The sequence below is a fragment of the Rhinolophus sinicus genome, chromosome 2, assembly GCF_057876585.1.
Source record: "Rhinolophus sinicus isolate RSI-liver-muscle chromosome 2, RSI-T2T, whole genome shotgun sequence".
Taxonomy (NCBI): domain Eukaryota; kingdom Metazoa; phylum Chordata; class Mammalia; order Chiroptera; family Rhinolophidae; genus Rhinolophus; species Rhinolophus sinicus.
Window position 1 is genome coordinate 119,229,876 of NC_142502.1, and position 25,229 is coordinate 119,255,104.

The 25,229-nt window shown below is 46.0% G+C and overlaps 1 protein-coding gene across 4 annotated transcripts in view; it reads right to left on the reverse strand.

Moving 5' to 3' along the window:
• Window positions 1-2,339: 2,339 nt before the first annotated feature.
• The window catches only part of GPR45 (G protein-coupled receptor 45), an 85,656-nt gene continuing 62,766 nt past the window's right edge, over window positions 2,340-25,229 (reverse strand). For 2 of the 4 annotated variants that reach the window (XM_074332474.2, XM_074332473.2), the window contains exon 2: window positions 2,340-5,948. In XM_074332474.2, the coding sequence (XP_074188575.1) occupies window positions 4,585-5,706 (1,122 nt within the window). In that variant the 5' untranslated portion in view covers window positions 5,707-5,948 and the 3' untranslated portion in view covers window positions 2,340-4,584. Of the gene's footprint in view, window positions 5,956-25,229 lie in introns of all 4 variants that reach the window. The other 2 variants (XM_019751703.3, XM_019751705.3) reach the window with 1 other exon arrangement.

Below are 25,229 nucleotides of genomic sequence, written 5' to 3' on the forward strand. Positions count from 1 at the left end.
CTGTCAAGCAGTGTCCACCTTTCAATAGGTGAAGCTTTGAAATTATACTCTTTCCTTTAACATAATCAAATTCTCAGGCAAAGATCCTTTCAATCGCTGTTGATTGTTGTTTAAAAAAATTTTTTTTTCTTTTTATCTTGGCAAAATTCATCCCTTTGTGGCTGCAAATTTTCAAACAGTTTAGCATTCATGTCTCATATCTTTTGTGTCTAAAAGGTTAAATGTGGTGACTTATCATCTTAGCAGAGGCGTAAATTCTTGCAATTTCTGTATCTGGATGCAGTTCCCTATATGTTGGGGGCTAGAGATAAAGAGAGAGGCAATCATCTTGGGTTGATGTGACAGAGATGTGTTTATTTTATATGAGAAAGGGCTCATTGATGAAATCTGTACTTAGGACTTAAGAATTTGTATGCGTGCTAGGATCTTAAAATTGTGCAGTGCCTTGGCAGAGACCACTGGGAATCCACAAAATCCTTTTCTTCTCCCTCTATGCTAAGAAAGCTGTGGCTGGGCACATGGCTACCCAGCTAAGGACTCCATCTCCCAGCCTTCTTTGCAACTGTGTGGTCACGTGACTCGGCTCTGGACCAGGGAAGCCCAGGGCACTGTGCCTTACCCCACTTCTCCATACTCTTTCCTCAGGAACCTGAACACAGACCTGGCTGCAGCCCAGATTCACCACAAAGATGAGGACAATGCCTCAGGGGATAAAGTGAAACTAGATGGAAGGAACTTGAGTCCTGAACCACATGAGCAGAGAATCCACCCACCTGCCTTTTAGAGTTGAGTGTCTGTAATATAGGCCTCACTCTTTTTACCCTAAGCCACACTCCTTCTTCCCTCCTGCCTCCCTACATTCTCAATGATGCTATTCAGCTCTCTGCAGACCTCAGAACCGCCCTCAGGGCAGTGGTATGTGCACCTTAGGTTGCCATTCCTGGCATGGAAATGGGGTGGCACCCACCCACCCACCCCGTTCTCCTAGCAGCCCTGTGAGGACAATATACAGCCCAGGGAGAGTTTCGAACCGAATGAAGGTGGTGCAGTTCAGGCTATTAAGAATTTTGCTCTTTAAAGTCAAATGCATACTCCTGGTTTCAGTATATGCTGTGTTCTTGTGAATTGAACCCTGAAATCTTAGGACCATGTGAAGATGAAGAAAGGGCCTGACCAGCCAGTTTCTGAAACAAATTGCTACTTTTGCCCCCAAAGGACAAATCTGGGCCATAAAAAGTTGACAGTACAACTGTAATAATTATTGCCACTGTATAGTCAGCCCCTACCATGGCCCAGGCATCAGACAAGGTCTTTAATATATATCATTTCATTTGTTCTTCGTGGAGGCCTCTGGCTGGGAGTATTTCGCTATTTAGGAGATGAGGAAGTTGGGGCACATCACCCAGAATCTGTTGCCTGGAACCACACAGAGAGCAAGGTGGCACTGGGGTTTGGACTGTCCCGTTCTGGAGCACATATGCTTTCTGCTTCACCCTCCACCGGGGCATTTCCATAAGAGCAAAAACCTGGGTGTGGGGCACTGCGAGACTTCAGGGGCTCTGCAGGCCAGGGCTGCCAAGTGCATGAGCAAGGGGGGCAGAGCACTGAAAAATCTTACCTAGCAGGCTTTTTGTCCAATAAAAGCATGTGTTATAAATCACATTGGGGAAAGCACAACCAGGGCTCAGAATAGGAAAGAAGGAATTGATCTAGACTTTTGTCACTCATCTTGGTTATTAGAACATCCTAGAGAACCTTTGCTTTTATTTATTTCACCCCTACAGCAGGGACCAAGATTCAAGATGCAAAGGATTTTCAGGGATAATCAGAATCAGGATGACACTTCTGAGACTTATTTGTCTTGTTTTCTGAGGCGAGGCTCTCCCAAGGAACCTGGGCTCCGACCTCCTGGACAGTTACTAGCCGCTGCCCAAGGCCCCACAAAACAATTCAGGTGCTCCCAGGCTAAAGAGGAGATGAAAACACAAAACAAAGAAGCAGTGCTGCAAGCCTCACAGGAGACAAGAACTCAGTGTTTATGCAATAGTATCCTTGCAAGGTGAAGTTCGTTAGGCCAGAGAGAATTCTGAAGGTGGCTCACTGAGAGTCAGAGGTGAAGACTCCCTGGCTGGAGTTACTTATCAGGGCTGTGATTTTTAAAAAATGTGTCCCCTCCTCCCACAGTAGTGACCCTATTGCTCAAACACTTTCCCGGTTGTCATCATTAATGTCCTTCTATAGTCATTCCAGTTCAGTTACTAACTTACAGGTTCCAGATATTTTGCCTACTCTTCATGGTCTTGGTGCCAGTTTGGGTAAGAACATAGTCTTATACACTGAAAGAGCAATAATACTTTATTTAAAATATATACAAAAGTATTACTTTGAAACATATATTACTGTCCAACATACATCATATAACACTGATTGATATAAATTTTGGTACCTTCATTCATTCAGCTTTGTGATTTCTCTTTCACTCAAGGCGCTGGAGGAGCAATCTCTTAAATGTCCACCAGAGGGGAGGTGCCCACTGGCTGGTCCCCTCTGTGGTCTGGCTTTGCCCTTGGACACCACTGAGGCTATGCAAGTCTGCCTCATGGGAGCTGAAGGCAAACCCTGACCTTGCTAGGGGCACTCGGGACACAGAATTGATGGGTCCCACCTCAACCACATACCAACTGCCATCTTTCTTTATCCATCTGGGTATAAAAGGAGGATGGAGTTAGTGAGAAAAGATATCAGCTATTTTCTGGACAAATCCTCCTCTGGGCTTAGATTAAGTATATTCTTCTCCTCAACTCCCTTTTTCCCTGCCTCTGTCACCAGTACCACAGGAAGCAACTGTGAGAATGAGGAGCTGGCCTCTTAATACTACCTTGGAAAGGAAACAAGAAGAGAAACAAAAGGGAGCGTCTGTGTACTTGGGCCAAATTTGAGTTACGATTATCTTTGAGATAAATCAGATGACTGCTTTTGGGCACAGCCTGCGTATGTCCATCACTTTCTCCCCCACAGTGCCCTGCATCTAGTAGGCACTTGATAAAGGCTCATTGAGGGGTAAATAAACGAATGCAGGGGTTCTGCTGACCACAAGCAGACAGCACATACATTTTAGAATCAGAGTGTCTGAGAGATGAAAGAGACATTGGAGATCCTCTAGACCTGCTTCCTCACTTGGCAAATGGGGAAACTGAGGCCCAGAGAAGAGATACGCAACGAACAAGGTCACATGACTAGTTCTTGATAGACTTGGAATCAGGTTTTCTGAATTTCTCTTTAAATGCCCCACTCTCTTCAGATCTGAAACTGTAGAGAGCTTCATGGACTCAGTGGTGTGCCTTGAACTGAAGAAAGTTGATCCCACATCAAAAGCTCCCTGTGGTAATGGGTGGCCCTGGGTACAGCGGCCAAGGATGCAGCACAAGCAGAAAGGTCCCCTCTAGGCAGTTTCAGTCCTGGGACCCCAGTCCTACTTGGGCTCAAGGACCAAGGTTGTGGGTATGTGGCCCAGAGGACAGCATCTGAATGAGGTAGGAGGAGCACAGAGATCAGTTAGGACCTGCCAGCGGGTTGGGTGTCTAGTACGCCCCCTGCTGGCAGTTCCACAGTGGAGGTGGATGTGGCAGCTCACAGAAGCTGCAGCCTCAGGGTGTGGAGAGGAAACGTGTAAACAAAGCCCACTGACCACTTGTGAGACTGAAAGCAAGTCGCTACAAACACTTGCTGAAAAGATGAAGTACAAGAGAAGGACTGTGTTTTTTCTGTGCACTGGATATTGATGGAGGCATGGGAAAGAGTGAAGGGAAAGAAGGACAGAGGGACCGTCGCGCAGACAGTGAGGATGAAGGGCTTCGGGTCACAGGGATAGAGTAGGTTATGCAGGTAGGAGGGGTGTGGTACATGCACAAGCACTCGGTGGGCTTCTCATCTCAGCTGAGCTGTCGCTGGACTGTCCCTGGACTTTGAGCCACTGAGGCCTCCAACGTGCCACAATGGGAACAGAGAAGCACAGGGGCTCACTCTGCTTCCCAGTGTGATTTTGGTTTCTAGAAAGAATGGTTTGGCCTGGTCAGAAATGCACATCTGATCAACGTAAAGAACCTTGCACTTTTCCCCATAAATCACAAAGGTAAATGCCTCTGAGGAATGCTGGTGTCAAATAAAGGACACCCACTTGGGTTTCTCACATCGCAATATGGCACTATGGGGGTTTCTCTTAAGCTGGCGCAGACGGAGCTCTTCAGACAGAGCTTTCCTCCTGCTCCACACTCAACCAACCTCACTCCCAGCTGCCCTCCTCTTCCCTAACTTTCTGCCCACCTTCTGCACCTCTTTACCCGTTTCCCAGCATCTTAACTACCTTCCAGGTTCCATCAGACCCACACCCTTCAGCAAGAAACAAAACTACTTCATGTTGCAAACTTGGGAGTAGCAGGTCATCTGGTAACAAATGAGTACCTTTGTGCTTAAATGACCACCACAAAACGCCGAGCGACTCAGGTGCCAGGAGGCAGAGCAGACAGACAGCGGGGCTCGGTCCGCCCCGGCTCTGCGCGCCTCCTCCCCTCCGCCTGCCTCTCTCTAGACGGCGGACTGATTTTCGTTGCAGGCATAGACCGTGCTTGGCTGGATTCTCCTTCGGATCCGCTCAGGCACTCTGGGGGGGATTTGAAAGGTCTGCGGCAGCAACTCGATGCAGGCCTCGCGGAACTTTTTGATCCTCCAGCAGTAGACGATGGGGTTGAAGACAGACTTGACGTAGCTCAGCCACAGGACGCAGGAGCTGGTGGTGTAGAAGGAGGGGCTGCAGTAGAACCTGCGGCTAAACACGGACAGGAGGCTGTAGACCGAGTGCGGCAGCCAGCACAGCGAAAAGCCCACGAAGAGGATGAGGATGGTGGTGAAGGCCTTGGTTTTGAAGCTCAAGTCCAAGCTGACCTGCTGCTGCCGCTGGAGCCGCCTCAAGCCGGCCCTGGTGAGCTGTCTGAGGTCCAGGCTGTCGGACTGGTTGTGGACGCGGGTGGCGTTCTTCCGGAAGGTGTGCAGGATACACAGGTAAGAGCACAGCATGACACCGAAGGGGACGAAGAACACGGCCACCACCAGCGTCACCACGTAGGCACGGCTGGCCGGGAACTCTGTGTAGCCCAGTACGCACTGGGGGGCCCGCGCCGGCACCTCCACGATGGTCCAGCCGGCCAGCGAGGGAGCCGACACGCAGAAAGACAGCGCCCAGGACACGGCGATGATCACCTTGGCCCTCCGCGGGTTCAGCTTGTCCTGGCGTTGGACGATGATGAGAAAGCGGTCCACGCTGATGATAAGCAGGATGGCCACGCCCTCCAGGACGAAAAACCAGTAGAGTGTGGCTGACAGCCGGCAAAAGTAGTCCCCGAAGTGCCAGTGGACGGTGATGAGCGTGATGGCGGTGAAGGGCATGCAGCATAAGGACAGCATGATGTCAGAGAAGGCCAGCGTGGCCAGCAACAGGTTGATGGCTGAGCGCATGGCCGGCCTCTGGTACACGATGACGCAGACGACAGCATTGCCGAGGAGTCCGACGACCATCATCAGCAGCATGATCACCGCCAAGCACACCCGGAGGGGCGCGGGCGGAGTGGTCGCCCCGGTGTCGGATGAGTTGCTCCCGGTCAGCAGCGCGTATTCGAAAGTCTCAATGGACGTGCCGTTACAGGACATCATGGAGAAAACTTGGAGCCGGCACGGAAACGCCTGGAGGGACTCCCCTCAGCGCTTTGGGGGCTGCCGTCTTCCGTCTGCCGGCTGCATCTTCTGCCCGGATGTCTTGGACCGCTCATGCCCCTGAACGGTGGAGACAATCGTCTGTCTTTGCGAGCACCAGCCGGGATTTGCGATTCATCAGTCACGTCCGCACCTTCTCGAAGACAACCGCCTGTGTCCACGGCTGCGCACTTGGGCGCTCTCTGTAGCCTGGAGCAAAGAGCCGGGAAGAGAAGGTAGTCAGTCTTTCCAAGCACGTGTGGAATCGAGAGCCTAGCTTACATTTGGCAGGTATTTTGAGAGTCGAGAGAAACACTGACTCGTTTATTTACCGTTTGCGACAAGGCTTGGTATTCACAAGTACGATGAGCCTTGTCAAGTAACCCAGGGAAACCTACTCAGACCCACCTTTCAGGGGACCAGAAAGTGAATACTTTATAATCAGCGTTTACGGTAATAAGCATGTATTTCATAACTTGAATTACAAGCAACCGGACTGAATGAAGCTTTGGACAAGCCAATTTCCCTTAGAATGACACTTCCGTGAGGTCAAGGATTTTCGTGTGTCCCCCTCTGCTGTCTCTCCAGCACCTAGAACAGTGCCTGGCACATAGAAGTTACCTTACATGGTAGTTGTGCTGCTTCTGTGATATTTGTTTAGCTTTATTTTGAGATCAATGTACACTCACATGCAATTGTAAGACATAATCCAGTTACATCCTGTCTGCCCATTATCCTGTTTTCCCTAATGGCAACAACTTGGATAGCTATAGTACTGCTATAATATTACTTTTGGAAACACTGGTGGAAAGGAAGAAACGCTCCCCAAATATACCCCTTTTAAAAGATGATGTTAATTTTTATTTTGTTTCCCATAGATGTGACAAGAATGGTGTTCAGGAGCTCGGGTCCAGCGTCAGATTGGGTGAAATCCAGCCTCCACCACTTACCTGTCACTGGGCATCCTCTGGCAGGCTGCTGAACCTCTGCCAGTGTGACCTCTTTGTGTGTGACGTACAAACAACGATTAGGCCAACTTACAGAACAGTGGCAAAGATTAGATGAGAGAACACCCATTAAGTGCCTGCATCATAGTGCTCAATAAACCTTAACTGTGATCATTTGAGCCCTGAGACAAGTCAATTACAACGTTGCAATGATTATTGCTTAATTTATATGTGATACAGGAGCCCACATTTGCGTCTGTTTTAGACCTGCCAACAGGTGAAACGGCTCCACCCAGAGTGAGGATGTTTTGTAGTACATTTACTGCTCGCTCAAGCCCACCACTTCCAATGGAGCTGATTGCATCAGGCAGCTGACCCAAGGGCAGCTAATCCACAGCCTGGCCAATGATGGCAGAGCTGCAATGCTCTCATTCACTCAGCTAGAAATCGGAACTAGGAAATACTGAGAGACTAAAGTCACTGCCATGAGGAATGTAATAAAGGGACTTATAGAAAAAAAGCCACAGGGTGTGTTGGATGTTCTCCGTTTGCCCCTCCAAATCTCCTGGCCACTCTCTCCACCTTGACCCTGCCTGGGAGACTGGGCCCCTTGCTTAGGGAGAGACATGAAGTCTTTTTTGCCCTGGTTGTGGTTGGCAGAGGTTCATTGTTCTCCGAAGGTCTCAGCCCCTCCAGGGCAGTTCTCCCCACCCACCTCTCCACTTCGCTAATTGCCTCAACGTGTAGACCTAGGAGTGATGGAGCTTCCTACACTGCTAGCTCTATGGTGCTTCCCCAACCTTCACTGGTTTCCCTGAACCTGGCCTCGCCTTTGACAAGAATCTTATATTAATCAGGTCTGATCTCTTTCCTATCTACATGCTGACTGATACAAGGGGTCCTGGTAAACTGAAGCTACGAGGAAGCAGAAACTAACCATAAGCAGATATTAGGAGGAAGAGAAAATTAATATAGGTATGTGTCTGTTCATGGAGGCAGAAACACAAGGAAATCTACTTCAATTCCTGACAGGTTTCCAATTAAGTTTGCATTTCATACACATTTACAGTATTTATTCCTTTCTTTGTTTTTAACTGAATTTTTAGCTTTTTGTTTTATCTAATCTTTTATACCAACCTTTGCCATCACCTCTGAGAGACAACCTCTTTTTATCATTTTGTAGTTTGGGTTTTGCTGATGGTTACCCCCATAACTCTAGATGATTAGCTTATATCCAATTTCTTGATTTACCCCCATGAAAGATGAGGGTTTTGCTCACTCTACACGACCTCACTCCTCTCTTCCTAACAGTTGGTGATTCATTATTTTTAAAATAATTCAACTAGGTTATCATTGTAACTATAAAAAACATACATAAATATTTGTATGGACATTATCTCTCCATCTCGACTCTGTAAGATATGGAATTGGTACCTCTTCCCTTTTCCCCACCTCTTCTCTCTCTCTTTCACATCCATTCTGTCATCAACTATGCCTTTACTTTTACCTAAAGTCATTAATATTTACATTCTTTCCTGAATTCACAACCGGGTCTCCTATGCCCTTTGTATCAGTTGACTTTAGGAATTTAACTCTGTTGTGCAGGGAGTCCAGCGGGGTCTCTGCTCCCGCTCCCCACAAGAGAACGCAGGATATGGTGAGGCCAAAAAGGAACACCCACGGAGCCATAGATAGGGGAGTCATACCACTATAGTCTCGCTGGAGGCTGGGTTGGAGAAACAGGAAACAGGAGCCACACAATTCTCAACCCTCATTGCTCCGCTTGCAGGCTCAGTCACCATCTTCTTGCTAGCCCCCATTTTTTTTCCTTTCTGCCAGCGTAGCCACAGCAGTTATATTAGTGGCCAATGGCTCACTGGTTACAGCTGACAGCCAACTAGCCACAGCTGATAGCCATGCAATCACAGTTGATAGCCATTTACTACCTGAGCCAGCACCTTTCTATGTGAGGCCGAGAGCCTGGAAACTGCTTTCTGGGGCTCTGTCCCCACAACTCCTATTAAAAGTGTTCAGATTTTTATGTCTACATGATATTGTTCTGGGTTGGGTCGGATCATCTGTGCTGGAATTATACCTTCCCAGCTGGTTTAACAAGATCCTACAGGGGTCACATGTGCAAGGAGCACACTCCTAGCAGCAAGGTCAAATGGAGTCTATTATCTTACAATTCACTGAAGCTTCGATGCTAAAAAGCATGTCTTATCACAGTTTGTTTCACATGCGGTTGTCATGCAAGGCGTCCGGCGGGGTCTCAGCTCTTGCTCCCCACACAAGAACGCAGGATATGGTGAGGCCAAAAAGGAACACCCACAGATCCACAGGTAGGGGAGTCACACCACTATAGTCTCACTGGAGGCTGGATTCACATGACGTGCGACCTGCTGTCCGCTTTTCTGCCAACCGACTGACTCTCCATTTACTAGCTGCAATCTGCCTTTCTGCAATCCGCAATCCACACTCCACGCTTGCAGGCTCAGCCACCATCTTCTTGCTAGCCTCCATTTTCTGCTAGCCTAGCCATAGCAGTTATATTAGTGGCCAATGGCTCACTGGTTACAGCTGATGGCCAACTAGCCACAACTGATGGCCATCCAATCACAGTTGATGGCCATTTACTACTTGAGCTAGAACCTTTCCACGGAGGCCGAGAGCCTGGACATTGCACTCCTGGCTCTGTCCCCACAGTCCACCCCTACAGTGTCTCGCCTCACAGTCTACGCGACAAGCGTCTTCCGCAAGGGGCCCTGTGCAAGGAGCCTGGAGGTGAATGCAATATCCTGGACACAGCCAGGCTCTCTGGGCACAGCCAGGGTTTCTCAGGGCACCACCAGTCCTTCTGGGCACAGCCAGACTTCCTGGGCTTCTTAGGGTACCATCAGTCTCCCCAGACACAGCCAGGGTTTCTTAGGACATTGCCACTCTCTCTGGGCACAGCCAGACTTCCTGGACTCAGCCAGGGCTCTCAGGGCACTGCCACTCTCTCTGGGCACAGCCAGACTTCCTGGACTCAGCCAGGGCTCTCAGGGCACTGCCACTCTCTCTGGGCTCAGCCAGACTTCCTGGACTCAGCCAAGGTTTGCAGGGCACTGCCACTCTCTCTGGGCACAGCCAGACTTCCTGGACTCAGCCAAGGTTCTCAGGGTACCACCAGTCTTTTTCACATATTCTCCACGGCGACTGGTTGAGACGCAAAAGCAAACATCTGCCAGTTCCACTATATGGTATATTCCCAAGCAAACAGTCAAGCAGTCCATTAAATTAGGGATGGAAGGCAATTCCCCATAGTCCATAGTCATTTCGCCAGGGCTGTCCTTGGGGTGAAGGATGACCTTGACCTCACCCTCATCTCCCATGGAGGACTCAGCAAGCGTTTCCTCCTGGGACTACAAGTCCTGCATCTGGGCTGCCTCAGCAAGCACTTCCCAGCCCACAGGGCCACAACTTCCTTTGCTTCCTGCAGTCTATGCTGGTTGGGGAACCGTCCACGTCCTCCCACCCCTCCACGGGGGTCCAGCTCTCCAGCAGCTGCTCCTCCTAGTCTTCCTGAGACTGAGTGTTCATACGCACAAACTGCTCCACTGCCCTTCAGAGAGTTTCGGCCAACACCGTACCCTGCTCGCTGCACCATTTGTCGTGCAGGGTGTCATGCGGGGTCTCTGGTCCCGCTCCCCACATAAGAACGCAGGATGTGGCGAGGCCAAAAAGGAACACCCACGGAGCCATATATAGGGGAGTCATACCAGTATATTCTCGCTGGCAGCTGGGTTGGAGACACAAGAAGCAGGAGCAACACAGTCCGCAACCCGCCGTCCACTTGTCTCTGCCAACCAACCCCACTTACTAGCTGCAATCTGCCGTGCTAACTGCAATCTGCTCTTGCTAGCTCAGCCACCATCTTCTTGCTAGCCCCCATTTTCTGCTAGCGTAGCCACAGTAGTTACATTAGTGGCCAATGGCTCACTGGTTACAGCTGACGGCCAACTAGCCACAGCTGATGGCCATCCAATCACAGTTGATGGCCATTTACTACCTGAGCCAGTACTTTTTCACGTGAGGCCAAGAGCCTGGAAACTGCTCTCTGGCGATGTGTCCCCACAGCGGTCCATGAGTTTCTTGTTAATTTTTTGTGTTTTCCTTCAAGTTTCTTGTTGTCTTTTCCTTTTTTCTTCTAGCATAATTTACCTTTATCTAGTTTTTCAATCATGCTTTGTTTCTGAAGATGGTCCTTTCTTCCGTAGCATTTCCCTGCTGGAAACTCTGCCTCTGCTCCTGGTCTGGGCTCTTTGCGCTCTGGGTGGGCAGCACAGCTGACATTCAAGAAGGGCCCTCAGTGTCGCCCTGGGTCTACTTGTTCCTAACCCTTTGTTATCTTCTTTCTTGGTGTAATGCAGGGCGGCCTGCATGGTCTCTGCTCCTGCTGCCCACATAAGAACGCATGACATGGTGAGGCCAAAAAGGAACACCCACGGAGACATAGGTAGGGGAGTCATACCACTATATTCTCTCTGGCGGCACTATACTCTCACTGGAGGCTGGATCCACACTGTCCGCAAACCGCCATCCACGCTTGCCAGCCCAGCCACCATCTTCTTGCTAGCCCCCATTCTTCCTCTTTTTTGCTAGCGTAGCCACAGCAGTTATATTAGTGGCCAATGGCTCACTGGTTACAGCTGACAGCCAACTAGCCACAGCTGATGGCCATGCAATCACAGTTGGCCATTTACTACCTGAGCCAGCACCTGTCTATGTGAGGCCAAGAGCCTGGAAACTTCTCTCTGGGGCTCTGCCCCCACACTTGGTTTCCGTTATTTTGCGGGATAATATCTGTAAATTACTTGCTAAGAAAGGCCTTAGGGAAGATAAGCTTTCTGAGTCCTTGCATGTATGAAAAATCTTTCTTCTGCCTTTCCACTGATTGATGGCTTGGCAGGCTAGAAAACCTAAGCTGAAATAATGTTCCCTCAGAAACTGGGAGGCATTGCCCTCTGGCATTCAGCATGCTGGTATTAGGTTGAAAATAGATTGAATTCTTTTCCTTCATAGGTGACCACATTTTGTCTCTTGAAGGTTTGATCTTTTCTTTCTAAAAATGTTTTTACAAGGGTCTATCTAAATTTGGGTATTTTCTCAGTGGGTCTTTTAAATCCAAAGACATGTATATCTCAACTCTGGGAATGTCTCTTCTTTCATCTTTGATAGTTTTCTCCCTTCTGATCTTTTTGGGTAGGTGCTTATTGGGTGGATGCTGGACCTCATTGATTGAGCCTTAATTTTTCTTTTCCCTTGTACATTTTTATTTTTGCCTCTACTTTTGGTCCTTTTTATGCTATGCCCTGGGGGATTATTTTTAAGTTTATGTTTAGTTTTACTAATTTCTAATTTTGACAACCCTGTATTTTCAATCTGAGAGCATTCTTATTTTCTGTGTCTTTTGCATAGCACTTCATTCCTTTATGGATGAACTATACTCTCAAGACTCTCTGAGGTTATTAGAAATGTAATTTTAAGTTCTCTTCTTTTTTTGAAATTTTATCTGGTTCCTTTGGACTTAGGGCCTCAGATTATCTTTGTCTTCATCTTTAAGACTGCCGGGTCTCCTCATGGCTAGCGATTCTGGCATCTTGGTTGTGCTGATTCTGAGCACTGGGTAGCTGATGTGGGTTGGTTTCCCTATAAGCCCTTTCACTGAGTGACATGCCCATGGGTAGCCCAGTGTAGGGTAAGCCTTGCATGGGAGTGAATAGATGAGACGTTCCCCCAGGGGAACACCACTCAGTGAGAGTGCCAGGGAGAGCAGGGCTTCCCTCTGGGATCCCATCATCCGCATTATAAACCTTCACCACCACCATTGACATTTTCAATACATTCACTGAAGAGTCCCCCACTTCTAGGGGAGGAGAGATAAATATCTATAGCCTGAACTTCACATAGGGTGACTTTCCCTTTAAAAAACATGGGGTTTGACTGGGTCTCTATTTTTCCAGTGCAGATGTTAAATAAGTATTTCACATAATACATAAGGATTACACCAAACTTATCACTCATCTTTCAAAAGTGCTAAGTATATAATAGGGACTAAGAACCCAGCCCTGGATGCAGATAGATCCTACTAACTGGTGATTTTGCTACTTATCTAAGTCTTCATTTCTTTAGAAACGGGGATAACAGTTATACCTACCAGAGAGGGATATTGTGTAAACTACACGAGGGAATGGACCCAAGGTGCTGGTCACACAGTAAGTACCTCATATGTGCTAGCTGCTAATTCGTTCTCAGTTTTTTTTCCCTCCCAGTTTTATTGAGATATTAGTGACATACAACATGTAAATTTAAGGTATAAAACAACATGATGAGTTGATACGTCTGACAAGTTCGCGAACTTGTTGCAACTATGGTATCAGAGGGATTATTCATTATGAATTTGTACCAACTGGACAAACAGTTTACCAAGTTTACTATTTGGAAGTGCTGAAAAGGCTGCGTTGAAAAGTTAGACGACCTGAACTTTTCGCCAACAATTCATGGCTCTTGCATCACGACAATGCACCAGCTCACACGGCACTGTCTGTGAGAGAGTTTTTAGCCAGTAAACAAATAACCATATCAGAACACCCTCCCTAGTCACCTGATCTGGCCCCCAATAACTTCTTTCTTTACCTGAAGATAAAGGAAGTACTGAAAGGAAGACATTTTTATGACATTCAGGAAATCAAGAGTAATACAATGACAGCTCTGATGACCATTCAAGACAAAGAGTTCCAAAATTGCTTTGAAGGGTGGACTAGCCACTGGCGTCGGTGCATAGCTTCCCAAGGGGAGTACTTCGAAGGTGACCGTGGTGATATTCAGCAATGAGGTATGTAGCACTTTTTCTAGGATGAGTTCTCGAGCTTGTCAGACCTCAATGATAGTGCAAGGGAGAGCACTCTAGTTGTACAAAATGATTAACACAATAGGGTTAGTTAACACAAATATCCCCTTACATAATTACTATTATTTTTTGGCCGTGATAACTTTTAAGATCTACTCTCTTAACAGCTTTCAAGTATATAATACAATATTGTTAACTATAGTCACCAAGCTGTACATTAGATACCCAGAACTTGTTTACCTTATAGCTGAAAATTTGTACTCGTCGACCAACATCTTTCCATTTACTACCCACCCCAATCCTTGCCCCCAGTACCCACTATTCTACTCTCTGTTTCTATGAGTTTGGCTTTTTTTAGATTCATCATATAAGTGAGATTACATAATATTTGTCTTCCTCTGACTTTTCACTTAGCACAATGCCCTCGACATCCATTCATCTGTGTTGTAGCAAGTGGCAAGATTTCATTCTACTTTATGGCTGAATAATATTCCATTTTGTATATATATCACAATTTCTTTACCCATTCATCCATAGATGGACACTTAGGTTGTTTCCGTATCTTGGCTATTGTAAATAATGTTGCAATAAACATGGGGGTACACATATCTATTTGAATTAGTGTTTTCATTTTCTTCAGCTAGATACTCAGAAGTGGGATTGCTGGGTCATGTGGTAATTCTATTCGTAATTTTTTGAGGAACCTCCACACTGCCTTCCATAGCGGCTGCACCAATCTGCATTCCCACCAACAGTGTGTAAGTGTTCCTTTTTCTCCATAGCTTCTCCAACACTTGTTACTATTTGTCTTATTGATGATAGCCATTCTGACTGGGGTGAGGTGAAATCTCATTGGTCACCTGGAAAATCTCCCCCAGGGATCATGTGGGCAGTAATCAGCTGGGATGGTGCAGTTAAGGACTCAAGATGAGCCAAAGAACACAGGTGGACAACTGGGGACTCCAGTCATAGGTAATGGGTCCAGAATGAAAACATTAAAAGGAAACTCAAACTGATTTTTCATTCTCCTCCCTTCTATCAGAAACAAAATATGTGACCCAGATGAGAATTTGACTTATCTGCCACCAGAGATACGTCAAGGATTTTCAGCTCATGCTTTTCTTCTTTGGATGCCCTCATCCTGCTTTCTACTTATGAATTCCCACTTCCTCCTCTGTGCTTGCAAGAAGCTTCTCATTTTCTTATGGTCAGTATGACAGGTATCTCAAGTTGAACAGACATGGGTGATGTCGGAACCCAGGAGGCCTCAGACCAGTTAGCCCAAAGGTTTTATGGTGGCACTCTCTCAGCGATGTTACCTCAGTTTAGATCCAACCAGTCCTTCAGCATTCCAGGTCCAGACCCTGATTTTGCCAAGTACTTCCAAAATGGGTTCATTTCTCAGGGGTGGGTCCAGGTACCCAAACTCACAGAGGCTGAATTGTCAAGTCAGAAATGTGGTGTATTAATTTATAAGTGAAAACTATCTCTCACGCTGACTCGAGATGCTTGCATTCGCGTGACACAACACTTCTGTACCTCAGCTTTCTGATCGGTGAAATGGAGATAATTACATACCTACCCCAGAGTTATACAATAACATGTGCAATGCCTGGTACAGAGAAGGGCATTCATAAATAATTAATAAATTCTCTCATATCCCTCATTGTTTCAAGTTTATGGATTTCTGTCTCTTGGATTAATGAACAAGAGCTGTGACACGCACGTATAAAGCCTTCATGGACTAAGCTCCTCTTGGAGCAGAGAATAAGGGGCCACTGAGTAAAAAATGCAACCTTGTGTGTGTGTGTGTGCCTATCAGTCTTAGTTGGTAATGAATCCTTCACCTGCACCCTTCTCTATGCCATAAGATTGGATTTTCCCTGCAGTGATAATTACAGAGAGTGATTTCATGCTTAACCAAAGGAACGAATAATGTGAGAAATTTTTTTTTTTTTTTTAATGTGTGTGTCTTGAGGTTGAATCAGATTAAAATTGTTTGGGCTTCTGGGCCACAATTTGTCTTATTTTAACATTTTAATTTAGCATTTTGGTCACAGTCCTGTTGTTAATATCCATATCAATGTTACTTTAATTACTTGGCACATTAAGGAGCAAAGTAAAACATAACCAGTGAACAAGAAATGTTCTGTGTTCTTTTAGTTTGTAGCAGCACTCACTAGCTCTCTGGTGGTTTTCACTCAGAGAGATGGAAGCCATGATGTGAATTCTACCCTGAGAAGGAAGCAAGTGGGAACTGAACCCTTTTTAGGTACTAATTTTAGTTCCTATCCAAACGGTCTCACCCTGAAACTGGAAGGTCTTGCAGGTGCTATAAGATAAATAAGCATCTCAGATTGAAGTATAATTAACGAACAGAGGAAAGGGCGACCAGCCTGTGCACTGGCCGTGTGCTGTGGCGTGAGTAGAAGCACATCGACAACGTTCCCAGTAAACCGTGTCCACGCGAAGGATAGAAGGCGCCTTTGGCAGTGAGCAAAGAGGAAACGCAGCCATCCATGCATTGAATTCAGCACAACGATTTCTAAAACTCCTTCTATTACTACAGCCCCCTACTGTCCTGACGCCTTGCCTCTGCACAGCAGCCCTTTCTGTCTACACCATCCAAGTTCACCCCTCCCGTTGTCCTCACTCCCAGGGGTGGGAGGTAGGGGCAGGATGAAAGGGCGGCTCAGATCCAGTCATGACCGGCTCAAGGGCATAAAAGTAGTAAAGAGTGAAGCTGAGATTGGAAACCGGGTTTCTGATACTGAGACTCCAAAAGAAGGACCCGTCTTTGAAGGGTCATGGTGAGAGTGAAAGAGGTGTCATGTATATGACATGGACAAGCATGGAGAAGGAAAAAGTCCCAACATTCCCAAACCACCTGAGCTGACACAGAAAACCTCAAGATGAGATCTGTTCTTTTTTCTTGTAGGTGAAGAATAGACTTTAAAGATAGCTTTGGTGGTTGATAAGCTGTGAGGAGGAGGGAAGGAATCTTTTGTATGCTCTGTAAATATGACAGCTTTATGTGGGACCCCAGGTGGCACCCTGCGGGGTTACACTGGATGAGGAGGAGCCACACAATGCAGGGAAGCACGGGTGACTTGCCCTGACAGTGCTATCCTTCCTGCCTGCCTCACTCCCTTTCTCTGTCTCTCTCTCCCTCCTTCTCTGTTTCTCTCTCTCAGCAATCTTTTAAATACTTTTTATGGTGGTACATTTCAAACCTAGAGAAAACAGAAAATCAGGTCCTTGAATCACGTAATTCTGTTCAATGTTTCATTATAAGATTGATGAGATGCCATTAGGAACTTAACTCATGTTTATATCAATTAGTCTGGTAAAATTTGTTTCATTATGTCAGTTCACTTAAAGTCTCAGAACCTGATCATGTTACATGAGAATTTACTGCATAACAGAGCCCCATTTAGCCAAATTTCTGAGACATAGCCATCCCTCAGCATCCTCACAGGATTGGTTCCAGGACCTCCCCACCCCAAAGATACCAAAATCCTCAGATGCTTAAGTCTCTTACATAAAATGCATAGTATTTGCATGTAACCTACACACATCCTCCTGTATACTTTAAATTATCTCTAGATTACTTATAATACCTAGTGAAATGTCAAAGCTATGTATTGTTTACGGAATAATGACAAGTAAAAAAGTCTGTACATGTTCAGTACCGACTGTACGCGACTGTACGCATACGTCATAGGCCTAACAATGTAGTGCACGTCAGCAACAAGGTAACATTTTTTCCTACTATTCTCGAGCTGAGGTTTGTTGAATCTGGGGATGGAGATCCCACGGATACAAAAGGCCAACTGCATGTTTTACCCATTTCCTTCCATTTAAGGAAGCTCTGCATGTCCTTGTCCCCAAACACCTCCTGTGCAGGCTTTAGTGAGGAGATTCTGCTGAGTTTTCCTGGAACGAGGTGGCCAGGCTGTGAGGTACAGATGTGCCTTGATAGACAGGGAGAGGATGCCCGAACCAGGAGAGCTTCCTAGAGGACAGGAGAAGTAGGGGTTCTTGAAGGTGCCTCTCCGAGTCCCTTCTTTACCCACCCTAATAGTAATGGACTTGAAGGCAGACATGAGTCCCTGATAAGATGCTGCCATCTATTTTGCAAACTTAGAGCTTCAGGTAGCAAATCTCATCTTCAGCTGGGAATATTTCACTTTAAGTTTATGGGAAGAAGAAACGTCTTTCTTCCTTTCTTACGCTCAAGCTCAGACATGAAAGACCAATCAGGCTGTAAACTTGAAACCCAGAGTGCTAGAATCTGGAGGAGAGAGGGGAGAGTGGTGTGTAGGCAGAAGGAAGAAAGTCTGAGCAGGGAATGGCTCAGAGGCCAGCCCAGGTGGGTCAGCCAGGGAGGTCCAAGTCAGGGCGAGGAGGCTGGGGGAGCAGCGGCTCATTTCTGTGCGTAGAAGACTTCTTGGCACTTGGGGTGGTTAAGCACCAGTGTCGGTTTTCAACTGAGGGCTCAATATCTCTTTCTTCGATAACTCTAAAACAGAATGGCCAAAAGGCACATGTGTGGAGGCAACCCATCGCATTATGAAGTGTCTGATGTCCGGTCCAGTCCAGAAAGCCCAGGACATCAGCGTCGGAGTGTTCAGACAATAACCGAATCTTCCAACACCACGGCAGCAGCGCCTGCTCACCCATCTTTAGATGGCACATGCTGTCCTCCAGTGCAACTCCCCTCTGCTCTGCTCCAAACTCCAGATGGCAGCTCCCTGCCACACCTTCCATGTCCTTCAAGCAAAAGCAAGCATCAGTCCTTCCCTGTGCCTGCGGGGACATCCGCCAGCTACAAGCTTCACAGGGTGTCCTGTGCACCTGCGCTCCGCGAGCCTTGACCGCTCTGGTGCAGGCCCTGCCCAGTGTGTGTTCTCGGGGTGGGAAAAAACCCCGTGGAGAACAAAATGCTCGATGCACCTCTCCAGGAAGTAAGTGCTTCTTTTGGGACAATTTTACACAAACAAAAAATAGTCGGGTACTCATTACACACAGGTACATCTACATTTTATTTTACAAATTTAGAAATACAACACATACATGTTTACATATATATGTATGTGTTTACATATACATATATGTTTTCCCCACTACCTGAAAGTAGACTGTTTCTATGAAACCTTTTGCAAGCTGAAATGGTATAAAGTGAACAAGCAATTACCATTAATGAAAGAGTTTTGAGCCTTACCAGGCCCCCAAAACAGCCTACCAACTCATACCAAACACACTTAATTCTGTCCAATTTTACACTAAGCGCACCCCTCTACGAGCTTTCTTAGGCTTTTCTGGCCCCCTAGGACACAGCTTGCTAACGGATGCACATGGAGAGAAAGCCCGGATGCTCCCAGACACAGCTCACAGCTCTGGGGCACGATGCTGAGCCGCTGAGTGTGGTTCCCAGAAAGAGCTTGGCGGGGGTTCGCGCTGCCTCTGTAACGGCTGGAGCAAAACAAAACGCTGAACTCTAGTTTCAGTTTTTTTTCACAAAAGTAAAAGTCCTTTTCGGATTTCTTTTGGTTAGTGAAGATACTAACCTTCACTATGTTCTATGTATAAGTACTAATGTAGGCCTTTTGTAAAAGCCAAGTGACGTAAAACAAGCTTTTTAAAAGCGGGGGATTCTGACGTATAATAGATACCTCTATGTCTCCGATAGAATTTGCTGTTTCTGCTCATTCTATTCCAGTTAACTGGCAGGAAATTTGGTGGACTCTTTCTCTGTAGTTGTCAATATTGCTTCAGGTAACCAATTGGTGTTTTTGATACTGGATTTTTATATCCCAGTCCAGAAGAACATATTGGTTCACAAATGCCAAATCTAAGAAATGAAGTCAGTTTTGGCAGATGGGAAAGTTTGCTGTGGAAACAGGTTGACTCTGTCATTACCTGCAACAGTGTCATCTGTCTTTTTGATACAAACTCTCAAACAGATGGTATATTTCAATTTCAGTAACTTTATTGGCAATGAGAAAATATAAAAGAGCTGCCAAAAGTTATACATCAAGTAGCTGTGTTTAGAAGCAGGTGTTATGCCACATGTCTCAACTTCTAAGAAAAGTGAGCTGAAAGAGACCAGAGTTTTTTATTTCTTAACTCAGGCAAGACTCTTGGGTTGGGAGGGAGGGGTATTTTTCAAATAGAACAGAATTGGGAAGCCTTTTAAGGAAGCAAATATTCATTGACTATTCTTAGTAATGCCTGAAATTTACTGTGTGCTTATTATGTGCCAGGCTAAGTCCTTTACAGAGATCAGAGGTTCTCTGCATCTGCAGCAGAATGATGTTGGAACTTGTTAAAAATGCTGTCTCGGGGCCACCTGACCTACTGGGTTGGGGTGGGCCCTGGAATCTGTGTGTTAACAAACTGCCCAGGTGGTTCGATGTTTTCACTGGTGAGAACTACTCACATGGCTGATCTCATTGAACCCTCCCAGCGACTCAGTTTTACAGATGAGGAAACTGAGGAGCAGTTCTTCCCCTGGAAAGTAGCAGGGTAACCTGCATGAGAACCAAGGAGGGCTGGATTAACCCCTGGGCTGTGCCACTTCCAGAATGATAGAAGTGGGAATTCACGTCAGACTTTTGTTTGCAATGAGTTAGCATTTCAAAGCAAGAGCAGCGATGTCTGTCGGCAGGAACAGAGAAGCAGCAAGAGAAGTGTCTGTCCGTAGGGACTCTCTATAGGACAGGGAACGGCTGGAGCACAGCAGGACCACAGACAGTCATGGAGTCATGGACAGGCCCCAGGCACCAGGTTGCCCCTGGGCCTGTATTACACTCTGTGCCCCAGATGGAGGTGCTCTTACAGATGCTTCCGGAGCAGATGTGGACAAGACCTACAAAAGGTGTTAGATTTGTCCCCTCAAATCTAACATCTGCTGGCTGTAGAGAACGTAGGATTTAATGCCAGCTCTATGGGAAACTCAGGGTAGCAGGGCGATTCTGCCACTATCCAGTCTCGGTTCAATCCATGGTGCTTCTTCCCCCAAGACACAGAGAGGAAGTATTTGTATGGCATACTAGGGTGACAGGGCTGAGAGGGCTAAGAGGGCGAAGGCCTTGGACATGCCAGCAGCTCCTTCACTGCTCCAGGGCCAGGCACCCCAGGGTGAGCCTCGAATCTAAATTGCCAAATTGCAGGGCTCTGCAGACTGAATTTTTGTTCTGTCCAAAGAAACAGTAAGTAATAATACCTAGTATTTGGGTAAGGCTTTAAACCAAAATGTTCCAAAACTGTGCTCTTATTTCTTTCTCCTAATGATATATTATTATTCCCAATTACAGATGAGGAAACTTAATACATTATTTGTGTAAGGTGATATTATACTCGTGGAAGAAGGGGCCATCCAGTCACGTCTTCTCTTCTTTGCTTAGACTCTTCTGTCCTTTCCTTTGTCCTGGGTAGGCTCCAGGTCAGCCATTCCACACGCTATACAGGTGGGTTTCACTGTGTGGGCAGAGTCCTTTCCACAGATCCAAATGATTCAGATTGACTAACTGCTTACACTTGCTCTGGTTACAAGAAAAACATTTGGAATTTTAAAGTACTTCTGAAAAGTCCAAAATAACCTATCCTCCCTTCACAAAATGTTTTGACGTATCTTTGCTAGTTCTCAAGTGAAAATCCTTGAGAATTTTATTTGTGTCTTTAACTGTTAAAAGTCTTTTTTTTTTTTTCCTCACCCTTCCTGAACTGGTTTCAAGGTATTGCATTTAAGGTAGGGTTTGTAAAGTCCCCGAACCATGTATGAAGATTTTGCTACAGGCACAAAGCATATGGTGCCTGTTTGAAATGGATAGTTTGATATTTTAATGAAATCTGAGGCACTTAGCACCTTTTCAAGATGCTAAAAAATGAGACCTGCCAATGTTGAGTTTCTCCAGGTAGAACATGTGACGTCCCAAGTAGCGTGGGGGTCCCAGGACAGTGGTGGCTTATTCAAATCAGAGAAAAACCTGCTGTTGGCACCTCAAACTTCTCAGGGTAGCAGCTGGATTGCTTTGCAAAAAACTTCTTTTTCTCCAAACATCTACAGATGCCCTCCCCTCCATTTGCTTGGTTTTCTTAAAAAATCAATTTTAAACCTTTTTTTGTATCTTGTGTAATGTTTCTAACTTTATGCCTCTATTCTGAAAATGACACAAAACACCTGTCTGGTAAAATATTCTTTTTTTTGTTTGTTTGTAATATAAAGAAGACAGACAGCTTATGTATTAGATTAAAATTATTTTTGATGATATTTTAATGTTTATAATGGATTTATTGAAACATAATTGACATATAAAATCTGCCCATTATAAGTTTACGATTCAATGATTTCTAGTTATTTTGCAATGTTGTGCAACTGTCACCACAATTCATGTTTAGAGCATGTCCATCACCCTAAAAAAGACTCCTCATGTCTGTGTTCAATCAACTGATTGAATCTTTAATAGTGGTTTCAATTTATTTTCCAAAAAAAGAATTCTCACTGCTACCCAAGAACTTGACAACTCTAATGCAGGGCCTGGTAACTCTAGGAGCCCTTGCCCTTACATTCCTACCTGGGCCCAGGACGTGTGGAGGAAAGTGGCATTGGAGAGGCTACCTTCCTAATAAAGATGAAAGATTATTTCAGTCCTTCGGTGCTGGCCCACGTTGATATTAGTGACTCTGAATTAACAAGCATTGGTAGGGTAGGGAACAGGCAAGCCTAACTTATTTACCCATGCCTCCACCAAAATACCAACCAGCTAACACGAAGTCACGACGGGCCAATGAAGTACAGGAGGCAATGGGAACATGGGCCACACAGGGAACTCTAGGGCTCTGACTCAGAAGATTTGAACCATAATCCTGGATCTGCTTCTTAGTCTTGTAACCTGAGGGGAAATTCTAACTCTTCAGCCTCCGATTCTTCTTCTGTACCCACCTCGCAGGGTACAAAACTTTGACAAGCACCTTGCAAATCACAAGGCACCAGGCAAGGGCGTCAGGACAGATGGCAAGTCCCAATAACACAGTATGTTAGCTCTTACGTGTAGTCTGAGCCAATGGTGGGTATGTGGGTCCTTGAGGGTGCCGCCCTGAAGTCTTCCTGAGGGTTTTGCTTCTGAACAAACTCAATTTTAAACGCATGGTGTTTAAGGCCTTGCAAAATATTTCACGACCCTGTTACCTGTGCCACGTAACTCCCATGAGGTCACAGAGTATGTGTACAGTAAAACTACAACTTGGTGCCAGGATCATCCTTTTTAATTTCCCTCAAGTTGGACTTTTGGGATTCTTCTCAGGGGTGTGAGCACTCCAGCTGAAAGAAAGCACGGCTTCAGAATTTCAAGGAGCGTTAAACCTTTTTCTTGTATTTAAGGCACAAACTGTGAGATAAGCCAATTTGTCAATGACCTTGCCCATAATTAGTGAGTTAAGAGGGTCTATCTACAAGGAAAACAACCATGGGAGAGTTTAATTTGGTTCATAAAATGGAAAACATCAAGTCTAAGGGGGAAGTACGTTCCCTTGAACTACCTTTTTTGCCTTGTATACCGGAAGGAAATTAATATCTTAAATCTTTAGGGAAGAGAAGGTCTCAGCGAATTCTTGGTTTTTAGAAAGCTACTAAAACATTTACATAGTGACATGTCAACCTGTGAGGTCTGAATCAAGCACTACCTAAATTTCCCACAGACCAATTACAAATGGGCTGGCCTACTCCGTACGGCTTCTCTCTTCTGCTGTTACATAAACATGGTAAACAAATAAATACAGTATACAGGTGACATTTCATTGCTTCCTAGATTGAATGTTTATAACAGCAAATGCCAAATTGAAAACGTTCCTGCTGGAGTGACATGTTGGATAGAAATGCAGTGTCTCTTGTGAGGCAGAGCCTCCAGGGTCTGCGATGTCGGGGAGTGACGTGGTGGCGGGGTGGGCACCTGAGTGGGGACCTCACAGTCGGGCAGATTCAGCACTTGAGATTCCTGCTCAGCCATGTGTCAGGTGCTCAGAGTATTTATATTTTATGAGCCTCAGTGACATTACCTCTGAAATGGGTACATAGTAATAATACCATCTCTTCAGTCTTAAGGACTAACAGAAAAAAAGTATGTCAAACGTACACATTTTTGTCTCTCATTGACTCTGAGAACCATTGATTTCAAGACGCTTCATTATTTTACACACTAGCAAGGAAAACGCTGCCAAGTAAACCCTGACACAGCGTCCTGACAACAGTCCTCTGCCACATGAGGCCACCAGATCCATGATTCACCTTCTGATTTCTTTCATCCACTCTGAGGTAACTGGCAATTATATCACTTTGGTACATGATGGATACATTTCTTAATGTATCTTGGTAAGAAAACACAACAGAGTTTCATCTATGATTACAAATATTTAAAATTTTCTGTATAATTATGATGTTTTGACATATTAACAAAACTTTTTGGCTGTGGAGAGACTGTCTCTCTCAAGCTGGCCAATTCTCAGTGACAGCAAAGGGCCTGGCCAGCAGTGTGCCCTGGCCAGGAGTGTGCCCTTGACACACACACTGACCAATCTGGCCCACAACCCCAGCAGGCAATATTCATCTGCCTTAATGGTCCCAGGGCCAGAGCCAGGTGCCAGGCAGTTAGAGACCAGCCATCTACCCAGAGTCCGCTGACAGTATTCCAACTAGCCAGTCCTAGGATGTTCACCCCGCCCTGCCTTGTCCTTCCTGGGAAACCCCAATAAAGGCCGTGGCCTAACCCTTCCCCTCGCTCCTGCCTCCTGACCACCCTGGTGTCTCCTCCACGCGGCCCTCTCTGGCATGCCCTGCCCCTGTCTCTAGGAGCTGTGAGTAAAATAGACTTTGTTTTCCTGAGCTTCTCCTTTCTCCTCTTGAGGCTGCACCTGACTGACCATCTCATAACAGAACACAAAATAATCTGTGTGTGGGTTCCTTCCTTTCTTAGCTCCCATAAAGCATTTAGTTTCCATGTTGCAAGAAAAGGCGGAATGGAAGTCATTCCTTGAATGAAAAATTTTTGCTTTTCCAATACGAAATGTACACCCCACTGTACTGCTTTTGTCTGTGCCTTTGTGTGCACACCAGTGACTTTCTAATTTGTACAGAATTAGGGTGTCATTTTATTTAAAACAATTTAAACAAGGCAGTACCAGCGATGCTGAATACTTAACTGTAAACCGCAGTGATGACAACCTGAACCACTGTGACCTACGTTACCCCCCCCCCCCGCCTACACCTCCCCCCACACACACACACAGGTAACAGCATGTAGATGACACAGCCCTGGCCAACGGCCACAGCTGTAAGATACATCCTGGTTTCAGAGATGTTAGAAGTGAAACCCATGTCTTAGTACTGGCAAATGTGCTTTGCTTGACCAAACTGTAGTTAACCTCCTGAAACTTGTCCTGGGCCTATATGTGCACCTCCTTGTAAAGTCCAGTTTTAGCGAGAACCCTGCTAAGTTAGTTTAACCAGAAACCCCCCACCTTTGATATCTGATCACCCACCATATCTGACCAGGTGCCTCAATCTCCACAAACCCCCCAAGTGAGGTCTGATCACCCTGGGCTGCCTTCAGCAAGAATGCTGTTAGTGAAAAATGAAGGTTAAAGAA